Source organism: Siphateles boraxobius, unplaced genomic scaffold (assembly GCF_051911475.1).
Source record: "Siphateles boraxobius isolate OS27281-9 unplaced genomic scaffold, OSU_SipBor_1 16, whole genome shotgun sequence".
Lineage (NCBI taxonomy): Eukaryota > Metazoa > Chordata > Actinopteri > Cypriniformes > Leuciscidae > Siphateles > Siphateles boraxobius.
Window position 1 is genome coordinate 16501166 of NW_027508766.1, and position 23880 is coordinate 16525045.

Consider the following 23880-nt stretch of genomic DNA (forward strand, 5'->3'; position numbering starts at 1 on the left):
GTCTAGCTCCTCCCTTTAGTACCGTACCACTGTGCTAGGTACCCCAACGGAAGGGTACCCAAAAAGTGGTACGGTACGGTTCGGCTTTTTGGTACCATTCACAACTTTTGACAGTGGAAACGCAAATAATTGCGTACCGTACCGAACTGTACCGTACCGTACCGCTCAGTGGAAACGAGCCATAAGAGGAGGATTTATGACCTCAGGAAGAATTTCTTTCAGTAGCTTAGTCGGTATAGGGTCTAACACACGTTGTCGATTTAGATGATTTAACGAGTATAGACAATTCTTCCTCTCCTATTGCAACGAATAAATTGAATTTTTCCTCAGGGAGACTACAATGCACTGCCTAAAGCGATACTCTAGTAGATGGTTGCATAATTATAATTTTCTCTATAATATTATCAATCTTGTAAGTAAAGAAGTTCATTAAGTCATTACTGCTATGCTCTTTGGAAACTTCAGAAGTAGGAGCTTTATTTCTTGTTAATTTAGCCATTGTGTCAAATAAATACCTAGGGTTGGTTTGTTTTCTTCTAAGAGAGTCAAAAAATAAGCAGATCTAGCAGTTTTTAAGGCTTTACTGTACGCAAAAGTGCTCTCTCTAAAAAACGTCTAGTTTTGTTTTCTTCCAGCTGCGCTCCATTTTTCTGGCTGCTCTCTTAAGGGCCCGAGTGTGCTCATTTTACCACGGCGTTGGACTATTTCTTTAATCTTCTTTAATTGCAAAGGAGCAACTGTGTCTAAAGTGCTGGAAAAGAGAGAGTCAAAAGTTTCTGTCGCAATATCAAGTTTTTCTAAGCTATCTGGGTTGCTGAGGAGATGAAACTGATCAGGAATATTATTAATAAAGCAATCTTTAGTGACAGAAGTGATAGTTCTAACATATTTGAAACACGGAGTCGGCTTTGCAACCTTTGCTAAATGGAGTATTCACAAGACTAGATAATGATCTGAGATGTCATCGCTCTGCTGCAGAATTTCAAGGGCATTAACATTGATTCCATGTGACAATATTAGATCTAAAGTATGATTATGACAATGAGCGGGTCCTGACACGTGTTGTCTAACTCCAATAGAGTTCAGAATCCCTAAATGCCAATCCCAATGCATCTTTTTCAGTATCTATATGTATATTAAAATCACCAACAATTAGGGCTTTATCTGTAGCCAGTACTAACTCTGATAAAAAAATCAGCAAATTCTTTGATAAAGTCTGTATGGTGCCCTGGTGGCCTGTATACAGTAGCTAGCACAAATGTCAAGCGCTAGATAGAGTTACATTAGGCACCAACATTTCAAAATGATTATATCTGTAACTAGACTTCTCAGTAATTTTTAAGATATTACTATAGATTACAGCAACACCACCCCCTTTTCCTTTCAGACGTGGCTCGTTTTTATAAAAGTAATATTAGGGAGTGGACTCATTTAAAGTAATGTAATTGTATGGTTTTAGCCAGGTTTCTGTCAGACACAACATGTCTAGGTTATAATCTGTAATCATATCATTAATAATAAGTGCTTTTGAAGTAATGGATCGAATATTCAGCAACCCGAGCTTTATCATTTGTTTGTCTGTATTATATCTATATTTTTTTTGTTGAACATCGATTACATTTTTACCCTTAAATGGGTTTGGGCGTTTTTTGTATTTCCTAATTTGGGGAACAGACACAGTCTCTATATGATGATATCTAGGATAAAGAGTCTCTATGTGATGGGATTTATCTGACCTCAGTGACGTGAGACAGCTAGCAGACGGTCGGTTTAGCCAGTCTGTCTGCTTTCTGACCTGAGCCCCAATTCAGCTTTGCTATCACAGGAAGAAATACATTTTAAAATATTATAAAATAGAAAGCTTATAAGTACTTATAAAACTTAATAAAGTAAACAAGTGCCCTTGTTACAGTGTAATTATACATTTAAGTACTTAGTAATATTAAATAACAATTTCTATTATACTTACTCTGCACATGCTCAGTAGAGTTCTCTGTCTGTGATTTGTAAATAAACAAACAAATAAATAACAAAAATTGGAAATATTTGCAACTTTTCGTTTAAAATACTTACTGAATTAAAATAACATTACTCTAAAATAGAAAAACAGATTTAACATATCAGATAATTTTTTGAATGTAGGAACTACTCACTATTCCTAATGACTAAATGACTCCTATTATGACTCCAACTATTGCTGATGACTAAATAATTCAACAATATTGATAAACAAAAAAACAATGATATTGTTATTGAGGCATGGATTTATTTGAGGTTCAGTGCAGGCTGGTCAAGGTCTCAACAGTTTAGCCTCTGTCCTGCTGTCCCTCATTTCTCTGGCCAGGTGCTGACAGCTCTGTACTTAAAATGTCATATTTTGCTGCTAGGCAAGATATGCATAAGGCTTTGTTTTGGACAACTACTCTGATCTCCATGTCTACAGTGAACTTCAGGCACATTGTAACATGACCAAAGATATATTCGAACTTGACTAAAGATATAAACTCCCCTAAAGGATTATTAGGAACACCTGTTCATTTTCTCATTAATGCAATTATCTAATCAACCAATCACATGGCAGTTGCTTCAATGCATTTAGGGGTGTGGTTCTGGTGAAGACAATCTCCTGAACTCCAAACTGAATGTCAGAATGGGAAAGAAAGGAGATTTAAGCAATTTTGAGTGTGACTTGGTTGTTGGTTCCAGACGGGCCCATATGAGTATTTCACAATCTGCTCAGTTACTAGGATTTTCACGCACAACCATTTCTAGGGTTTACAAAGAATTGTGTGAAAAGGGAAAAACATCCAGTATGCGACAGTCCTGTGGGCGAAAATGCCTTGTTGATGCTAGAGGTCAGAGGAGAATGGGCCGACTGAATCAAGCTGATAGAAGAGCAACTTTGACTGAAATAACCACTCGTTACTATCGAGGTATGCAGCAAAGCATTTGTGAAGCCACAACACGCACAACCTTGAGGCGGATGGGCTACAACAGCAGAAGACCCCACCGGGTACCACTCATCTCCACTACAAATAGGAAAAAGAGGCTACAATTTGCAAGAGCTCACCAAAATTGGACAGTTGAAGACTGGAAAAATGTTGCCTGGTCTGATGAGTCTCGATTTCTGTTGAGACATTCAGATGGTAGAGTCAGAATTTGGCTTAAACAGAATGAGAACATGGATCCATCATGCCTTGTTACCACTGTGCAGACTGGTGGTGGTGGTGTAATCGTGTGGGGGATATTTTCTTGGAACACTTTAGGCCCCTTAGTGCCAATTGGGATTCGTTTAAATGCCACGGCCTACCTGAGCATTGTTTCTGACCATGTCCATCCCTTTATGGCCACCATGTACCAATTGGGACATGGAAATGGAAGTTGTGTTAAGGCCCATTCACATCAAAAAAGACAACTATAGCGATCACTATATTAGCGTTCTGTTTATTATAAGAACGTGCTGCAGTTATGTTGTCTCTCACTTTAAGTTGTTTTGATTAAAGATTATGAGGGCTCAATTTTTTATTCTATAAAAGAACAAGAATTGTCAATTTTGATTTCCTGGTGACTTAAAGTCCATAGAGTGACATTTCCTTGTCTCTGTTGACAGGGTGATGTCGGGTTGCCCGGAGAACCGGGGGAGCCCGGATTTCAAGGTGACAAGGTATTTCAGCTAACCGTTTTTATTTTTTATTTTATTTATTCACACGGAATGTATGTGCATGCATTTGTATTTTTTGTGCATTCAAACACCCGAAATAGAGGTTTTTTTTTTATATAACTATGTGCTGATTTTCCAGGGTATTCAAGGCTCACCAGGTTTACCAGGAATTCGAGGAAAGTCGGGACCACAGGTTAATTCGTTGGCTTAATTGTATTTTACCATGTTTATTTATCTAAAAACTTTAGTCTTTGTTTGACAAAAAGACAAATTATACCAAGCACTTTTGTCTGTTAGGGTAAGCCTGGAGATCGAGGCCCAGATGGTTTGCCAGGCCCACCTGGCCCTGAGGTAATTGTGCTGTCACTTTAGGACAAGTGTATTCTATGGTCATTGCCTTCTCTGCAGCTGTACACCGCAGTATCCAGCTGTGTCTATTATTGGATCATATTCCTCCCCAAGCGTAATTAAGTTCTCACATAAAATTAATGCACTTACTCACAAACAATAAAATTAAGTATATATATATATATATATATATATATATATATATATATATATATATATATAGATGAGAAAGGCTTTGGAGACATCACAGGAGACGTTTGAAGTCACTACAAAGAAATGGCCATTAATTTGCTCTCACAGTCCTACAATAACTTTTAGAGTGAGAAGTTGTAGTTGTGAGAGAGGGAGGGAGGGAGAATAGAGTAGCTGTGACAGAGCGAGTCTTCTTAGATTAAGTATAAAGAAGACTTTCTCTTATTGTCTAATGTTGCTACTTTTTCTCAGGGTTTTCCAGGGGATATTGGAGCACCAGGACAGAATGGCATTGAGGGCCCAAAGGTGTGCATCTCTCTTCTTCTTTAAAGTTTACCGAAATTTGTAATTGTGTCCCATATTGTTAAATGGTGGCAGATATGCTAATTTTTAGATACTTTCCAGGGGAATGCAGGAGGGCGAGGGATTCCAGGCCCTACAGGAGTTAATGGACTTGAGGTAGGACCTGCTCATTCATAAACCAGTGAAGGGCCTTACAAGGAAAACTGCATATAAATCCTGAATTTATAGCTGTAAATCGTATTGTACAACTGTTATATACAGTTTTAAACCGTGTTCAATATAAACATGTTTATGTGATAATTATCCTAGAATATGTAATAGGACCAGTTGTATAATTAAGCAGAATTAATAAGAATGTGCTTTTGGGTAAAGGCAAATTTATTCATGTTTGGTGACATATCAGAACAAGACGCATTATTTTCTGTAAACAGCAGAATTTTTTTGTAGCCTAGTTGTAAACCCATCAGGGCTTGGAGTTTTACCAATATACATCCTTGAAATGGCAATAGCATGCTCTGGACTCTATAATGTTTTAGGTAAATAATTTTTCTAAAGAAAGAATATGACATTAATGAATAAATGTACTGTTTAGATTGTTGTGAAAAAGAAACGTCTGTTTGCAAGCTGTGCCTGTTGCTACTTTACCAGAACAATGAAGCACAACTTGCACAAAATTAAATCAAGTGAACGAGACCAATTTAGAGAAATGATGCATTACTTGGTGTGGTAAATGACATTTCACTGTCATTTTTTTACGGTAAAAAAAACATCAACTCTGGTTGCCAGAACAATATAGTAGTAACATTTTATGCTTTACAGATTAAACTTAAATTTACACTAAAAAAGAAAAAAGTTGCTTCGCTTCTATATCGCTTCTCAATTTTGTATGTGTTTCGTTAAATATAAAGCCATTTTTCTCAAGATACCTTCAAAGGAGCAAGCAAAGATGACCACAACCGATGTCCTTTGCATATGCAGATTGATAAGGAAAACTCAGTAAAACAGATTCAAAGACAGACATAATCCTGGCAATACGCCCCATCCTCAAAAGGCACGTCCTCACGCCGTAAACAAATAGTCCAACTGTGGAGGGAGGGTAGGGAGCAACAGAACACCCAAGTGGTGGGAGGACGCCCTGTAGGCTAACGAGGGTGTGGCCTTCCCAGGGCAGGAAGCCTGCAGGGTGGAGCAGGCTGCCAAGGCGGAAAGGACCCTTCGGGCGGCCATGGCGGAGAGGACTCTTTGGGCGGCCACGGCGGAGACGACCCTTCGTGCGGCTGTGGCGGAGAGGACTCTTCGTGTGGCCATGGTGGACAGGATTTTTCTGGCGGCCGTGGCGGAAACGGCCCTTTGGGCGGCCACGGCGAGGACGTATAGCCCCCCCCCCCCCCCCCAAAAAATTTTTTTCTTGGGCGGAACCATAGACTTATGGGTCGGCTTGGGGACTGGTGTTTGGGGCGTGATGGCGGTTACCTTGGCCGAGGATGAAGGCTCGAGTGAGGCGGACCTGACGTGAACAGTCTCCGGTTCGCCGTGCATGACGTTAACTGTTTCTGGCTCGGCGTGCATGATCTTAGCTGGTTATGGCTCGGCGTGCATGACGTGACCAGTCTCTGTTTCGGCGGGCATGACGTGAACAGTCTCTGGCTCAGCGGGCGTGACGTGAACAGTCTCTGGCTAGGGTTTCATGATGTGAACAGTCTCTGGCTTGGCGGGCATAACGTGATCAGTCTCTTGCTCGGCAGGCATGACGTGATGCGCAGGGTCGGCAGGACTGACGCAAAGTCCAGGCTCGGCAGGACTGAATCGAAGTGCAGGCTTAGCAGGGCTGACGCGAACCTCAGGCTCGGCTAGACTGACGTGAAGAACCTCAGGCTCAGCTGGGCTGACGTGAAAAAACACAGGCTCAGCGGGACTGACATGAAGGAACTCTGGCCCGGCGGGGCTGACGTGAAGAAACACAGGTTCGGCGGGACTGACATGAAGGAACTCTGACCCGGCGGGGCTGACGTGAAGAAACACAGGTTCGGCAGGGCTGACGTGGAGAAAGTCAAGTTCGGCAGGGCTGACATGAAGATACACAGGCTCAGCAAGGCTGACATGAGGAATCACAGGCTCTGTGTTAAAGTCTATAGGTTAATTTCTTCTGGACCTTGGACGAGGAGAGGAGCTGAGGATTCTGGTGGGACGAGATTCAGGAAGGGCGGTCTCGGCAGGACAAGTAATAATGTAGCATTATTACAAATGCTACAAACATTAGACATAAATGAGAATGGACAAAGAATGAGGGAGAACACCGGGTATATATATACAAGTGAGGGAACATAATGAAGACACAGGTGAGTGACATGAAGATGACAAGACACAGGTGCTATGACTCAGGAATGACGAGGAGCGGAAAAACTGGGAAACAGGACCGAACCCAAATACACTGAGAGGGGGACATATAGGAAAACAGATTCAAAGACAGACATAATCCTGACAATATCGCCATCAGTTCGTAACACTTTAACTTTTATCCAAGAGATTAACACTTTATCCAACAAGTGGAGGCAGGAAATGGAACTATGGAAAAGATCCATTTAACTGTGAAAAGAACCATCAGTTTATCATTTTCAAAGCACCTCATTAAAACTATACTTGCGATTTGAGTTTGCAATGGACCCAATTCTTGAAGTTGTTGAAAATTGAAGTTGTTGATGATTCCATGTGTCAAATGTTGAAGTTGCAATCGTTTTCTTCTGAGTTAGATTGGAGAAAATATGATGAACTTGTGTGGTTAGTTCGAATCTGTTCTCATGGCTGGATTGCAGCTTGTGGCCTGCCGGCCCTGGGCCTGGGTGGACATGCAGAGCAGGTGGTGGGAGGTGAGATTGACTTCTTCGGCGTTGAATGAAGACGTTTTGACCAACTCCTGAAGTTGTCCTTGATTTTTTCGTGCTTGGGAGAGTCCTCTCTCTCCTGAATGAGCACATGGCTGGTTTGGTCAAGGCCTCGGGCCCTGGGGCCCTGGTGAGGCCACGCAGGACAGCACAACACCCCGAACATTCTGAGGAACCAATAGAGGGAGGGCTTGTTGAGGATGCTATTTGAAGCTTTAGAAAGGTCCCACCCTTCAGGGTTGGCTCGACCAATAAGAAAGGTGGAGTTTCCAAGCGGGAGAGTTTGATTTATGGGTCTTTGTTGCAAGGGTGCTCATTTGCATGTGCACACTGGTGGGTGTTAGCTTGATGAAGAACTATGCAATATTCTTGTAATACTAATATGTTGTTGTTATCAACATATCATGTACACAGTCATTTCGATCTTCAAAGTACCAAGTTTTAGAGACCCAATATGCCATATGATTTTGGCTAACCGTAGTATGCAAAGTCTGAAACATTAACCCATTAGAGTTTACAAGAAAACATAGGCCAAAACAACATCAGAAGCAAATCATGAGATGTGAAAATAAGATACATGTTTATACATTTCTCAAGTGGTTATATATATATATATATAGAATATATAGGATTAACGGGGTTTATTTCTCCTTCTCAGGAGAATTAAGGGCGTGTCACATCTCTCAAGAATTCCCTTTTAGAGGTCGTAAAAATCCTTATCTATGTAACAGGACCCCGAGTTCTCCAGACGCTACAGTACATCTAGCAGTATTTTACTGTAAAATTATATTAAATATCTCATTAGATCTATTACAGTTTTTCACCGTATAGAGTAAAGGAACGCACCGTTAACCAATTAACAGGTTTTTACCATAGCATTTTTACATGCTTTTACCTTTAAACTTGTTAATTTTTACTGTGTATGGCCAATAATATAATGTTTAAATGTCTCAGAAACAACGCCACATTCTATATGGATCATTTCTGTTTTAACACTCAAATGAATGTACACTAAATGGACGAAAATATTGGGACCATTGCACCAACAGGGACTCTAATGTAATTCTAAAATACAACGACATTAAAACGGAGTTGGTCGCCCCTTTGCAGCTATAAAAGCTTCCACTCTTCTGGAAAGGCTTTCCCCAAAATTTTGGAGTGTTTACTGGATGAATGGGCAAAAATCCCTACAGAGAGCGTTTGTGAGTTCAGGCTCTGATTTTGGACAAGAAAGACTGGCTCGCAATCTTCATTCCAGTTCATCCCAAAGGTGTTTGATGGGGTTGCGGTCAAGGCTCTCTGCGGGCCTGTCAAGTTCTTCCACACCAAACATTACAACCATGTCTTTATGGACCTTGCTTTGTACAGTCATCCTGGAATAGAAAAGGGCCTACTCCATACTGTTCCTACAAAGTTTGAAGCATAGCATTTTACAAAATGTCTTGGTATGCTGAAGCAATAAAATTTCCCTTCACTGATCCCAACCCCTTAAAAAAAAAGCCCCATACCATTATCCCTCCTCCACCAAGCTTGACAGTTGGCAAATTGCAGACAGGCAGGTAACGTTCTCCTGGCATCCACCAAACCCAGACTCGCCTCTCAGACTGTCAAACAAAGAAGCGTGATTTATCACTCCACAGAACACATTTCCACTTCTCCAGAGTCCATTGGCGGCATGCTTTACCCCACTCCATCCAACGCTTGGCATTGTACTTGGTGATGTGATGCTTGCATGCAACTGCACAGCCATGGAAACCCATTCCATGAAGCTCTCACCATACAGTATTTGGGAGTTTGAAACTCTTCAGCTATGAAAGCAGCAGAGCATAGGCAACTTTTCACACCTTGCAACCCAGCACTCAGTGACCACGCTCTATGACTTTACATGGTCTTCAACAGTTGCTTGCTGCTGTTTCTAAATGCTTCAACTTTCCAATAATGCCACTTACAGTTGACCATGGAATATCTAGCAGGGATGAAATTTCATGAACTAACTTATTAAAAATGTGGCATCCTATCACAGTACCATGCTTGAATTCACTGAGCTCTGCAGAAGGACCCATTTTTTTCCACACAAATGTTTGTAAATGCAGACTACATGGCTAGGTGCTTGATTTTATACAGCTGTGGTAAAGGGTCTGATTGGAACACCTGATTTCAAGAATAAAGAGGTCTTTCCCAATACTTTTGTCCATATAGTGTATATTAAACATATTCAGCTCATTAGAATCCAAGATGTTTTCAGAAAGCTTTTGCGCATATACGTATTCGAAACAAAGATAAAAAGATTTACATCCTCATCAATATATATATTTTTTGAAGCTTATGATTTCTACAATAATAATGTTCCTGTTTTAAACCACAGGGGGATCAGGGCCCAGTAGGACCAGCAGGGGCTTCAGGACTGGAGGTGAGTGCTCTCTTGAGATACCCACTAGATATCTTGAGTTAAACTTGAATTAGACATCTTAGCTATCGCCACATTAGCCTTATAACCTGCTGACACTGTAAGGTACTCTATGGCTCATGACCAGAGGCTTTCCTTTAAAGCTATTGATGCTGGTTCATGTTTTGCTATAATGATAAGCTCCATTGTATGTACATCTTCACATTTGAAATGTTGTATGATTGCTTATGGTGCTTACAGTATTTGTGACCAGTCTATTCCAGCCTGTTCATATTGCGATTGTAGCATCGGTAGACTGTTTTAATGTTGTAATTATATAATTTTGTTATGTTACAGTTGAGCATTGGTGATAAATAATAGGCTTCACACACTCCTGTTGGTTTATGTCACTCTGCAAAAACTTTTATAATATGTGAGTTTCAAACCCTCCAAATATAACAATTTTCCTCTCTCCCAAAACAATTTCACAAGGGTTTACTGCTCTGAATGCTGCATCCTGACTTGACACAGATTCAGCAATGATAGTATAAATTGTAGTGAAGAATAGTCTGTCCTCATGCCAAAGCCTGACGTACAAACAGCTGCCTGTACCTGGCAGCAAGAGATGAATCCAAATTAACAGTTCATTGCATTTAACCCAGTTGTAAATGCACAGACCTTGCCAAAGAGCCCACAGTTATGGGCAGTATGGATAATTTAGCTAAAAAGACAAGAGGGGTCAGACATTAGCTAATAGATGATCAGAGAAAATCCATCCAGTCTCCAACATAAACACTTCTTTGTGAGACTCAGTGTGACTGATGCTTCTGTTTCGGAGTTATTTAATGAAGCAGCTCTCTCTGGGAGAGCTGATATGTTGGTGAGTGGAGGAGATTGGTCCCAGGAACAGGAGATAATGAGATGTCAGGGAGCATATTTAGAGGATTGGGAGTCCAGTCATATGGGTCATTTCTGCTTTCTGTTCAGGGCAGACCTGGGAGGAATGGTTTCCCTGGAAATCCAGGGGATGATGGAATGAAGGTAAGAATTCATGAAAGCCAAATGACCACTGTAATGTAGAGTCCAATTCTCCTCTTAAATGTGTTTCTTCAACTATGGCCTATGGCCATATGGAAAATCTTCAAACTCTGACTACTTGATTAATTTGTTAAACCATGTAAATACAGTACATTCACTCATTCTTTATTCCTTCCACATAGTTATTTCATCATTACAATGGTGTATCATGTTTAACAGCATTCTGTATTTTTGTTATACTATTTTGTAATAAATTTATCGAAAACTTTAAAGTCCTCATGAAATCAAAATGTAAGTTTTTTGGCTTTTAGTATGAATGTTAGCCTTACTTATCTATAAGCTTAGTGTGCTCCAAAACAATGACACAATTCACATTTAGAAGATATAAGGGTTCAAAACGTACAGTCTCTGACTTCCACCAATATGGATTAACGATTTTAATGACATCACTCTGCACTTCAGCTTCTCATCAGATTTTCTGTCCAATCAAATGCTCTCTAGAATCTGAAGTGTCCCGTCCCCTACACTATAGATATCCACTGAAGCTCTGGCTGAAATTTTTCATTTGTTCACACATTAACTATTTTCTACATGGTAAATGACACATAGTGCACTATATAGGGGATAGGGAATGATTCAGACAGTGTAAATATACTTTCCCTTGGGTAAATGAAGTCAGGATTTGGGTCAGTTTCACGCGAAGCGCTGCAGTGCGCACAAAGTCTGCTCCGAGCCAGAGACACAATAGCTCAGAGCCGATCATATGCGCAAGTCTGAGCAGACCGCAAAATGTATCGGACCCATTTGAATAGTACACAGAATGCCATATTTTAAAGCGATATGGAGGAAATTAGGAGGAAAAACGGTTAGACAGACTCGGCATTAGAAACAGCACTGTCATAGAAGAGAACACCGGTGCCATGCACCAACAATAAATTACACACTTTCCAAACTACACATCCTCAGCTTGATTACAGCTCAACGCCTCTGGGCGAGCTGTGATATAAATGAAAAGCTATAGGTTATTTTTTTTAAAAAGGGGATGAGCTGCTCAATATGTCCTCCCCTGTTTTCCTATTTCAGTGGAAATTACATCAACACATTGAATAACACTAATTGTTTTAAGGTACTTCAGTGGGCCTTTAAGGCTAATTTCACAGCTAGCTTTTTCTATATTCTGAATACTCACAGACAGGGCCGTACTCAGGGTTTTCTAAATAAATGGAGCTTGCTGGTAGGTTTGGGTTGTTTTGTATGTTTCTTGTCAGCAGCTTGTGTTACCATAAATCCCACCTATCTTGATTTGATTGGTCATCTCAAACATTTTGTCATTGACCAGCGGTTTAGCAGCAATATATAGAGTCATAGTTGAAGAAACAACCTTTACTTTTTTGTTCCCAATAATGTATAAATAAGTCCTCTTTTAACTAGATGTTATGTTGTTAATGATTCAAATTAACGACTAAGTTTTTATATTACAAATCTTGGCCCTTTGCTCTAGGGAGAGCCTGGAATCACTGGAAATCCTGGGATGCTTGGTGAGAGGGTAAAGACATTTTTGTATACATTTCTGGTACCTTAATAAACATGTTTTAAACTAGAGTTAATAATCTTTTGATTGTTTGTGTCCTTTTTTACAAAAGGGTCTTAATGGTTTCATCGGAGCTTTTGGTGAGGTGGGGCTTGCTGGAGAAAAGGTCAGTAGGTCATTTGCTTTCTCAGCATTCAACTGTGTGTAATAATGTTAAATTCCGATTAATCTTAGTTCCAGTTTCTGTGGCATGTGTTTTAAATCAAACGTCAGACATTTATGTTGGTTTTATATGCTGGTCAATTTTGTCTTTCCTTGATGTCAGTATGATCTTTTACTGTATTGTTTGGTTTAGATGTTTTTCTTGTGCTTTCAGGGAGATCGTGGTGAGATGGGTCTGCCCGGGCCACCTGGAGAAAAGGGAGCGATGGTAAGGAGTAAGTCTGGATCTCGTCTCTGCTCTCAGGGGAACTCAAATACCCACTTAACCTTGAGCAGTGACTATAACTCAAACAGCTACAATGGTTGGAAAGTAGCAGTATGTGGGAAAATGCCTCATCAGCCATTTTCCATTCATGAGATAATCAGCTAGACCACTGCAAGAGTCATTTCCCTTTCAATGACATAAGGAAATTGTGGCCATTTGCTGTGTAAAGTGGTTTGGGCCACTCCAAAGAAATCCAAGAGCAACCTTCCTGCCTTTCCAAGAAGCTTTGTCGTCATTTCAAATGTTTCAGCGGTTCCTATAACACTTAAAACTGTATGCATGTATTTGGTGCCCATGGTAATCCAAAAAAATATTCATTGTTCACTTTTGTGCACTTGCCAGCAAACAACATGGGAGTTTTCCTCCGCGTAGGTTTACGTCAGAAATTCATCATGCTTATGAGAGAGCCCTTTCTTCTACACTGCAAAAAAAAAATGTTTTAACTAAAATATCTAAAAGTCCATACAACACTTGCAACACTGCATAATATATGAAGGTTTTCATAGGTTGATGTATTTTTTCTTACTGCACTGGTTCTTTTCACTTGTTTTTAACTTGTTTATAGTGTCAATAAATTAAAAAATCTGCCATTGGAGCAAGACAGATAATATATTCTCTGAAAGCAAGAAAACAAGTAAATATTTTGTTTTTTCTCAAGTAAATGTATCTTGAAAGAATGTTTAGATATTTTAAATGGACAAAATATCCATTAATAATAGGATGTTTGCAGTGTATTTAGCCAAATTAGTTAGTCAATAACTAAATGACATGACATTATGAAAAGTTTTGTATTGCCACACCACCAAGTTTACTGCATTAATGCTATTCAGCACTCAATCTGAAATGGTACAATGAACAATTACAACTGAATAAATAGAATTACACTATAAAAATGTTAAGGTATCAGAAATTATTGCTTATTTTAGAGATTATTCTATAATAGTGTCGGTGATTGTTTTTTAGGGACACCAAGGGCTTCCGGGTGAAAGAGGCCCACCTGGATCAGCAGGTACACCAGTAAGTCAATGTTATGTATTTTATATATATAAACTGAATTTATTTATGCCTGGCCAAGAGTCTCTGCAAAAAGCAACAGCAGCACATATTGCATGTCTTTTTTGTGTCTTACTTTGCAGTTGTAATTTCCAGGTTACGTGTAATCATCTGGTATGAATCTTTCTAGGTAAACCCAAAGTACAGAAGCATCTTAAAAAGCCAAGTCTGTCTCATTTTGTGCAATAATCAAATTAACATTTTACCTCTGCACAACACCATTTACATTCTCTCATTAGAGCTGTCCATGCACATTAATGATAGACACAGACACTAACGGAATTACTGTCCTACTAAATGAAACCCGACAGCTCGTTTAGTTTCTTTGCTCTACTCGCACAAATGTTGACGTCATACAAGCGTTTGGCAGGAAATGCCTTTTAGAGGCACTCAGATGACCCAGTGAAGAGGGCAGAGTGCAGCGAAGTACAAACATAAATACCAGCATTTGAAGGACAGAGCTTTCGCCTTGCAGTTGTAATCGGGTCAAGTGATGTTTTTTTTGCCTGCCAGAGACTCTTGCCAGCTCTAGCTGAGTTTTTTGAGGGAACATTCTCTTGCTGCCTGATTCAGGACTCTGTTCTTGTCCTCTGTTCTGTGTTCTCTAGGGGCCTCCAGGTTCTAGGGGCCTCAGCGGCACCAGGGGACCCAAAGGCAGAAGGGTAAGAACTGATCATTATTATTAACAGCAATGATGCTTCTTGCATAAACATGGGCTTTGGAAAGTCAAAATGTTCGAGAATTAATGGTTAGACAGTTTTATAAGTAAAATAGTATAATGTTCAAGCTATGCTCATCTGCAGAAGTCTTAATTTCACAACTTTATCCATTAATGTATTTTTGTAACCTCTCTAGATACGTATCACTGTATACTCAAGATTCTCAATGGAAGCGATTCAAGTTCACATAGGCCTGTAATGGGTTTTTTATTGGCATATAGTTCTGTCATCTTTGGATAGTTTAGCATCATGCTGATGCAGTGGTTACTGGAAGCTATATTGGGCTTTATTTTCTGTATATTCAGTCAATGACAATATCATGGTAGAAGACCTTGGCAGATGGTGTCTTTACATCAGCTCTTATTACATTCCCATTAAAAACTAATCAAAATTATAAAATTACACACAACTCTATCCACAACACATTAAGACAAACCTATAACTGATTAGTATTTGTACTGAAAGTATTACTTTACATTAAGTAAAAAAATAAGTCCAGCTGCAGTTGGACTAAGCACTCTTTAGATGTGAAACCATACTATCACAATAAAGGAGGCAACGCCACCCACAGGGATCTGCTCCAAATCAAAGCGAGCAATGGGAGTTGAGGGCAAACAGAGGACAGACTTGCGTCAGCTGGGAAAAAGTGACAGCACTCATGAGCATCTTGGATCATTTTGGAGTTACATTAACTGTGAAAGTCAAATTTTTGTCTTTTGGATGTGTGTCATGCTGGTGGGTGTTATGGGTAACGGGAACCTGTTGGGGTTGCTTAAGAGTTGGGAAACTCCCAAGCCTGATGATTGGACTATGTCAATGATGTCAGATTAATCCTGATTCTCAGCAGACAAGTCAAGTCAAATCACCTTTATTTATATAGCGCTTTTTACAATACAGATTGTTTCAAAGCAGCTTTACAGAGATAATAGGAAAATAATGTTGTAATAATATTGTTAAATATAAAATTAAATGTCCCCAACTAAGCAAGCCAAAAGCCAATGGCAAAGAAAGGCGAAAAAGGCGACATTGGCAAGGAACCAAAACTCCATCAGGTCACAGAATGAAGAAAAAAACCTTGGGTCCACCATCTGATCTGGATACGGCCCGGGACCGGCTGATTACAGTTAACCTCGGAATAAACAGAAGACTGAAATTAGCGTAGAAGCCATTCTTTTTATGATGTAGTGAGTACATCAGAATTTATAGGAAGTGTTCCCGGTTTCGGCTGACCTAATTTATGCAGCCTAGACAAAACATTTAATGCTGACAAGAACATTGAGTGGAAAAACTCTTCAAGTCACAATGAATTGCCATTTGCAACCCATTTTACTTTGTAGTTTGCCGTATTTTAAAATTAATTTAATATTTATATTTAATATAAATATTTAATTTAATTTAAAATTATTTCATGAGAAAAATTGTAGGATGGGTTGATTTTTATTTTTCGGGAATTGATCGGATTGTAAAAAGCTGCTATTCTATTAGCTCACTGTCTTATTGGCTAAACTTATCTAATAGTCTGCACAACCTAAATGAAAAGAGCAAATTATATTTAAAGTCTAACCATTTTTTCTTCCTGCATGATGAATCATTCCCAATAAGACCAGGAGCATACATTAAGAAAGGTAATAGGGTCCAATGTGATTTCATGTGGACTTTTTCATTGAAGCTTCACACTTAAATTAATTTCATACTCATAATCTGTTAATAATACTCTCAAATAGCTTGTTGGCTTCCCATCAGAAATTTCTGCACTCATAACAGTCTTTCCTCACATCACAAAAACACATTTTTAAACTGAATTAACCATTACAAATGAAACATTACTCCTTCAACAATCAAAAAATGAACGGCTGTACGGACTGAATTACCAATGATGGAGAACGCTGAGGTCTGGGATTTGAGCCTCATTTTCTAAATGCTCAGTGCTGTTAGTTCCCATGGACATGTGCATTTATCTCTCTGCTCTTCAGAGGCTAATTCATGTAATTTATTGAGGAATAGAAAGTCGTTTCACCTCTCGGACAAATAAAAAATAATTTGATAAATGCTGATTATAGGATTAATTGTTCCCTATGTGATTAATGTGATGCCACTCTGTACGTTTTATGAAAGTTTTTTTTTTTTTTTTTTTAAGTTTGAGTATATCGATTAAAATCAATTCTTTTCTTTCTTTCTTTTTTTGTTGTTGTTGAAAATCTTCAATTGCCATTGAAACCAGGAAAAGTAATCTTTTAGAATTTTCACCCAAAAATGAAAATGTTATCATAATTTTTCCAAACCAGTATGAGTTTCTTTCTTCTGTTGAACACAAAAGAAGATATTTTGAAGAATGTTGGTAACCACCAGACAGTTGACAGTAGCCATTGACTTCGCATAGTAGGAAAAAACATACTATGGAAGTCAATGGCTACCGTCAACTGTCTGGTGGTTACCAACATTCTTCAAAATATCCTCTTTTTTTCTTTAGCAAAAGATAGAAACTCATACAGGTTTGAAACAACATGAGGGTGAGTAAATGATTCAACAGAATAACAGAATTTTCATTTTTGGGTGAACTATCTCTTTAAATATTTTATGATGAAGTTTTGGTCCAGGCCTAATTCCCATCAGTCCAAATATTGTTATTAGCCTCTGAAAGGTCAAAGGTTTCCTGAATGACATCAGATCAGGAGAACAGAGGCAACAGTGTTGTGTTGGCCCTCAAAACCAGTGCTGTCAAAGGTGCACCATGTGTCTTTTCATGGGCAGGAGCCACAGTGGTTGAAGCCATATTAATATCCCCATTGATCACTGTTTCCACCTTCCAGACAAAGAAGTCCCTCAAAGTCAGAGATCACCCAGCTCGCTGTGGCTCTACATTTTTCATAAAGCTTATGAATCATCACAATGGAAATCTAATGGCTGCTGTAACTGAACTTCCATGATGTGAAAGGCTAATGTTTCACACCGGTCTTTAAAGCTGCATTCATTCAGGTTTTAGCCTCTGGTGAGTCGGAGATTTGACTCGTTCAAGACCAGAGTCATACAAATTACTTTGAATGAGTTGCCTTTTTGTTATATGGGTTTGTCAACCTTTGACAAAATGTCATAATGCACATCTGCTAGATAGTAATAGTAACCTCTTCCCTTGCCCCTGGGCCGTGTATCACCTCTGATTTCTCAGGATAACTTTGTTTGTACAAGTGTACCCTCTGCTGTTCAACTAATTATTTTCTTACACCCATATGTGTCTGCTTCTTAATCCCATTCCCACCTCCATATATTCTATGCAGGGCGAGAGGGGACCAGATGGACCAGTTGGAGAAAAAGGAGTAATGGGAATGAAGGTGAAATGTTCAGCATTGGTTCTTATAGAGCTTAGTTACTGTGTAATATCTTACAGGGATGAGTTTGATTAGAACATATTCTTAAACTATTGTTATTAATAGACACCTTGTTTTTGGTCCACGGACATGGAGGTGCTCAACTCTAACATTTTATATTATTACATGACTGATTCCTTGTTTTCACAATTCTTCACAAACTCAATTAGAAGCTGCATATAATTATTTTGATATTGATCTTCACTGGCAACTTAATTTTTAGATTTTGAAACATTTAGCTTAGTAATTGTAAGCAATTTTATTCTCATGGGTTTTTCATACTTTGTTAACTTCAAAAAGTATATCTGGCTGTGCATGATACAGCTGTACTTAAAATAAGTAAAATAGTGCATGTTGAAAGCAGCATTGTGATGCTATGCTGTTTCAAGATGAAGAAACTGACTTCCGCCGTGCTGGCATGCACTGCATTTTCCCTACCACAGAACAAAACAACATATGAAACACATCTAAATTGTCAGCACAACATTTTTATCAACCTTTCAATGATGGAAACAGCGTGTTTATCCAAAAAAAAATCCAAAATACTTGGTTTTGGTTTAATCAAACAGAATAAAGAAGGATCATTTTATTTGTTTCTCAGTGTGTTGCAATGGAAAATAGTTGGTGACTGTTTCGGATTCTGTCCCTTTTCTGCAGGGTCCTGAGGGCCCCCCAGGAAAACAAGGTTTCAATGGACAAATGGTAAAATTACAGGTTTTATTTGTTTTATTTTGAAACTGTCAGATTGATATCATTGCATATTGGACATAGTTTAAGGTTAGCTGATGCTTAGGTCTTCAGAAAGCAAAACAGATCATGAAAGACCAATAAAACATTTCACTGTAGATCTAGTTCTGCTGACAATGTTCTTATAGGAAAGATGGACATGAAGGCGGTATAGTGTTTAAGTGAAGCACTGAGATTCTCTCTTGTGTATTAGGGTAAAATTGGTGAAACTGGTGAAACAGGAGCAACTGGATTTACAGTAAGTAAATGAAGCAACTGATATCCTTATTAGCATAAACTTTGTTAAATGTTCACAAAACTCATCCATTTCTAGGGTATTCAAGGACGAACTGGACCTCCTGGAGCAAAGGGCATCTTAGGAGAACCTGTAAGTACATCTGCAGAAAGGAGTAATGCTATCATAATCTCTCTTTTTTTAGTGAAACACAAAAGAAGAAATGCTGAAAAATGTACTGGTTGCACTTTTCCATATAATGAATTGAGACTTGGGCTGTCAAGCTCCAAAACAACAAAAAAGGCATCATAAAACAGTCAATCAATTCCAAGTCTTCTAAAGCTATACAGTAACTTTGTGTAAGAAACTGAACATGTTCCCCTTCGCTATTTAGATCAATTTACGAATGGCTGCTCCACAATTTTATTTTATCCATCTGGAATTTGTGATAAGTGATTGTTCCATACCATAATAGAGCCAGTTTTGGACAAGAGTTGGCTATAACAATGCCTGAAAAGCTATTTGGCTGTTGATGAAAGAAGTCTCTTATGCTCACAAAGACTGCATTTATATGATCAAAATTACAGTAAACAACAGTAATATTGTAAAGTAATAGAATTTAAAATAACCATTTTCTATTTGAAAATATTTGAAAATATAATTCATGTGATGGCAAAGCTGTATTTTCAGCAGCCATTACTTCAGTCACATGATCCTTCAGAAATCATTCTATGTTGATTTGGTGCTCAAGAAATTATTCTTATTTTTATCAATCTGGGAAACAGTTTGTGGAAACTGTGATGCTTCTTTCAGGATTCTTTGAGGAATAAAAATCCAAAAAGAAAGACATTTTTTGAAATCTAAATCTTTTGTAACATTATTAATGTAATTTCTTATCACTTTGATGCAAAATCTTACTGACCCCAAACTTTTGAACCGCAGTTTTGTCTCGTTTCAAGTAGCTGATGTCACATTTATTATGTCTTCTGTCTCCTAATAGGGTCCTCAAGGGTCTCCTGGAGTATTAGGTCCATTGGGTGAGAGTGGAGCAGTGGTAAGATTCTTTATATAATCTTCAGATATGTGTCGATGTGTTTTATGGTGTTGCAACACGTTCTCACTCCCAACTTGTCACATATTGATGCTTGGTCAAGACCCTTGGGCATCACTATTTGACGCGCAGGGTAGTCCATTGTTTTCGATGAGAAACCTTCTCTCATAGATGCTTACACAGCCACCGATTAAAAAATTGCCGCCCGAAGAAACGTTACGTCAGCTTTGATTGTAAAATCTTTGTTTCCCTCTTTGCCTACTAAGGCTACATGGGAAGAGGCATTTAAACTAAATCCTCATATGGGTGGGATTATCTCAAAGATATACAGTATGCAATTATCTTGTCAAAGGATAATGCTCACAACCTTAAAACTATCAGAGCTTGGGAAGAGGAACTTAACTAGTTTGAGGATGACTGCTGGAGTAGAGTATTATACAATGTGCGTACCACCACTTGGTGTGCTAGACTTAGCTTTATACAATTTAAAACTATTCATAGAGCTCATCTCTCGAAGACAAAACTTTCTAAAATATATCCCAATGTTTCAGATTTGTGTGATAAATGTAAACTTTCACCATGTAACCTTAGCCATATGTTTGTATTTTGTCCCGTTACAAAACTTTTTGAATTCTTTATTTAAAATAGTTTCTGATGTCTGTTTCTGATGAAAAATTAAGTAAAATATCAGAGGTGAGGGGAATCTTTTTTTGAAAAATGGCAACAATTTATTACATCCTTTACTGATTTACAAACCTTAGACGTGGATTGAGTGGGGGTATATATATATATATTTAATTTTTTATTTTTTTTACTAATATTATCATCTCAATTATGCATGTATCTTTGCTTGTATGTAGGTTTATATATGCATGTATGTAATTCATTTATTTATTTATTTTTTCTCCCCTCTCCTTCAGATGTCTTTTTGTTCAAATTGGGGATTGCTTTGTTGGGGCTGGATAGGATTGTTTATTTTGGGTGGGGTGGGTGTAAAAATGCTGTTTGCAACGGTAAAAATTCTATGACAAAAAAAATAACAAAATTTTGTCCGACTTGAGACAGCGCAGACGCTACGTGACTGTGACGTATGCCATTAAAGTACCGCGAGAGCGATTCGAAAGCAGTCGGCTGTTCAAGAGTGGCTGCACGAGCTCTGATGATGACACAGCTGTTCCAGGATACTATGTATCCTGATAAAGTTCCCTTGGCCTTTGGAATTAAAATAGCCCCACATCATCACATTCCCTTCACCATACCTAGAGATTGTCAGGATGCATAGTATCCTTAAATTATAGGGTCCTGCAACCACTAGTAAAAAAAAAAATATCAAAAATTATATCTGATGTCTGAATCATTTTTGGTTTGACTGTAAAAGTAGCTTATAAATATTTATAAAATCATGTCTACATTTACAAATGCAAAGAATTATGCTTCTTGATGTGACGCATAAGGCAAACAACAGAAAAGAATGGAGTACCCTGTGCGTCGGAAAATTACGCTAAAGGGATACCGTGTGCGTTAAAAAAGTGACGCAGAGGTCTCCTGTCCAAGCGTCAATATGTGACGAGTTGGGTGTGAGAACGTGTTCCTTTTATATTGTACTTCCAGCAGTGTTAAGTCAATTTATTTACTTCTCCAGCTGTGTTATTTCTCATTATGACCCTCTGCCCTACTCTCTTTGTTTGTTTTTTGTTTAAACAAGCAATTATCATTATGCCCAAATGTAGCCAATGCCAAATTAGTTTTGGTTCCTGTGAACAATTACAATGTCCTTGAGTGGCATTAGACAACACTTAGCTTGGCTTTGCTAATTAAAATACTTAACCAGAAATAAGAAACAGATTTTGTCCCACATTGTCGCTTTGTTTCTAATTACCTATCCATTATTCCCATACGTTTTGTTGACTGTGAGGGACCATAGAGTTTAGCAAGATTCAGAAAGCTAACCCCTCAACGTTCATTATTTTCCTGGTTTGTGTGACAGGGTTTACCTGGGAAGGTTGGAGAGCGAGGCTTACCAGGTGAACCAGGAGAGCAGGTAAAATCCCCTGTTTTCTCATACATTGTACTGAATGCTGATTAGTGTGCTGTAGCAGCTGTGCAATGATGTCATGTCCTATATTTACCATAGTGAGGTTACTGTGATCACATGCAGATGGTTCTATACAAAGCCTATCTGGATATAAATAATTATCCTGGGCTATTTGAGAATGTGGTGGCAAACAAAATTATATCACTGAATAAGAGACAAACATTTACCATGAAAATAATTATGTCATACAGGGTGCCTGCAGAGTGTGACAGTGAAGGGATGGCATCCTTTCTCTTATTATATTTCCCCGAATGTTATCGCTCTAGTCTAGGCCAATCAAAGTATTTTCAACCATACATGGACCATTGTTTAGACTTTGTTCATTATGTTCTACCCTTAAAGGTAGAGGGCCCCCGTCACACACTTAACACATATAATGGTCACATTCCTTATGGCAGAGGCTCTCTTGTCACGCACACATACAATGGTCATATACATCCATAAGATCAATAACTGTTCTTTGTTCTATTATAACTGTTCTTTTTGTTCTATTACATCAGCACAGTACAGTTAACAATTAGAGAAAATGTAAACAGTACAATGTTCAATAAGCATAATGTATCAATAAAACATATACTGATGAAATTTCTTCGACAATAATCCCCCAGTATTGTTATAAAATGAATGATGTTAAAATTTCAATACTTGGTCACAAAATGGAGTAACTTTTTTCCACACTTTCTAGGGTGCAGTTGGATCTCCTGGGAATATTGGCGAGCAAGGCTTGATTGGACCACGAGTAGGTTTCTTCATATTAGCTGCAAATGGCTTTATTCAGGAGAGATGCCATATTTAATTTAATAACACTTAAAATACACACATATTTACAAAAAAAATGTACAATGGACAGAATAAAAAACATTCTTTATGAAAAAGAATTGTGCTTAATTATGAAACAACAAAAATTCCAAGCCACTCACGTTGTTTGGCGTAAAGATATATGTAAGATATGTCAGTGCTTTCAGTTGCTTTCAGTTAAAACAGCTCAAACATGCATTTTAGTCTGGGACTAGGCATCAACTTGGCAAAAGTCTTTTGGCTCTTCTTCAGAATGCACATCCATTGTTCACACAAACCTTCTTTAAACTATTAGCAATCAGTGGATCATCAAAACGGTTGGGTAACCAGTGGGAGTGGCTATAACCAGCCGACTCCTACACAAAACATTATAGTAATTTGTGCTTAATTATATTGAATGTGCACTTGCAGTATACTTCAAATATTACAAGTATATATATATTTTTTTTTAAACAGTACTTAATAGAGTACTAATGAGTGTATTTGAAGAGAGTACACTGTTAAAATGTGCACTCTGTAATAATGTTAAAGAAAAAATTTACTGTTCACTTTTTTTGATGTGTTGGCATACTAAAGTACATGTAAGGTACTTGTGTAATTACAAATTTATTTAAATACGTTAAGTTTCAATAGAAATTACACTTATGCACTTAAGTATACTTAAGACACTTAAGTATATTTTAGTTGACCATGAATGCATGTCTATGCAATGAATATGTATACAGCAGTACACTTTAACCATATTTCAAAAACAATAGAAATATAAAATTATATATAAATATGTACTTAAGTCCTACTTCAGTGGGTCAAAAAAACACTGTAAAGTTCAGCTAATTGCATTGAAATTCATTTCAATTAACATGCAATTAAGTGTAAAAAAACACATTACATTCAGTGCATACTTAGAAGTATATTTTTAAGGTATATTATTTTCTGAACACTTACTCTTTTTAGTAGGATAAAGTGTACTTGTTTTTCACAAGGGATGGTTTATTAGATGCAACCTTACA

The 23880-nt window shown here is 38.1% G+C and overlaps 1 protein-coding gene across 3 annotated transcripts in view; it reads left to right on the forward strand.

Annotated features, from left to right (window-relative positions):
- Positions 1-23880, forward strand: part of col27a1b (collagen, type XXVII, alpha 1b) — a 150518-nt gene that overhangs the window by 104810 nt on the left and 21828 nt on the right. For all 3 annotated transcript variants that reach the window (XR_013204175.1, XM_077231775.1, XM_077231774.1), the window contains 19 exons: positions 3611-3664; positions 3801-3854; positions 3959-4012; positions 4454-4507; positions 4607-4660; positions 9752-9796; positions 10760-10813; positions 12312-12356; positions 12454-12507; positions 12718-12771; positions 13792-13845; positions 14490-14543; positions 17876-17929; positions 18623-18667; positions 18906-18950; positions 19026-19079; positions 19927-19980; positions 21965-22018; positions 22758-22811. Coding sequence is in view for 2 of the 3 variants with exons in the window: in XM_077231775.1 (XP_077087890.1) it covers positions 3611-3664; positions 3801-3854; positions 3959-4012; positions 4454-4507; positions 4607-4660; positions 9752-9796; positions 10760-10813; positions 12312-12356; positions 12454-12507; positions 12718-12771; positions 13792-13845; positions 14490-14543; positions 17876-17929; positions 18623-18667; positions 18906-18950; positions 19026-19079; positions 19927-19980; positions 21965-22018; positions 22758-22811 (990 nt within the window). In the remaining variant the exon portion in view is untranslated. The remainder of the gene's footprint in view (positions 1-3610; positions 3665-3800; positions 3855-3958; positions 4013-4453; positions 4508-4606; positions 4661-9751; positions 9797-10759; positions 10814-12311; positions 12357-12453; positions 12508-12717; positions 12772-13791; positions 13846-14489; positions 14544-17875; positions 17930-18622; positions 18668-18905; positions 18951-19025; positions 19080-19926; positions 19981-21964; positions 22019-22757; positions 22812-23880) is intronic.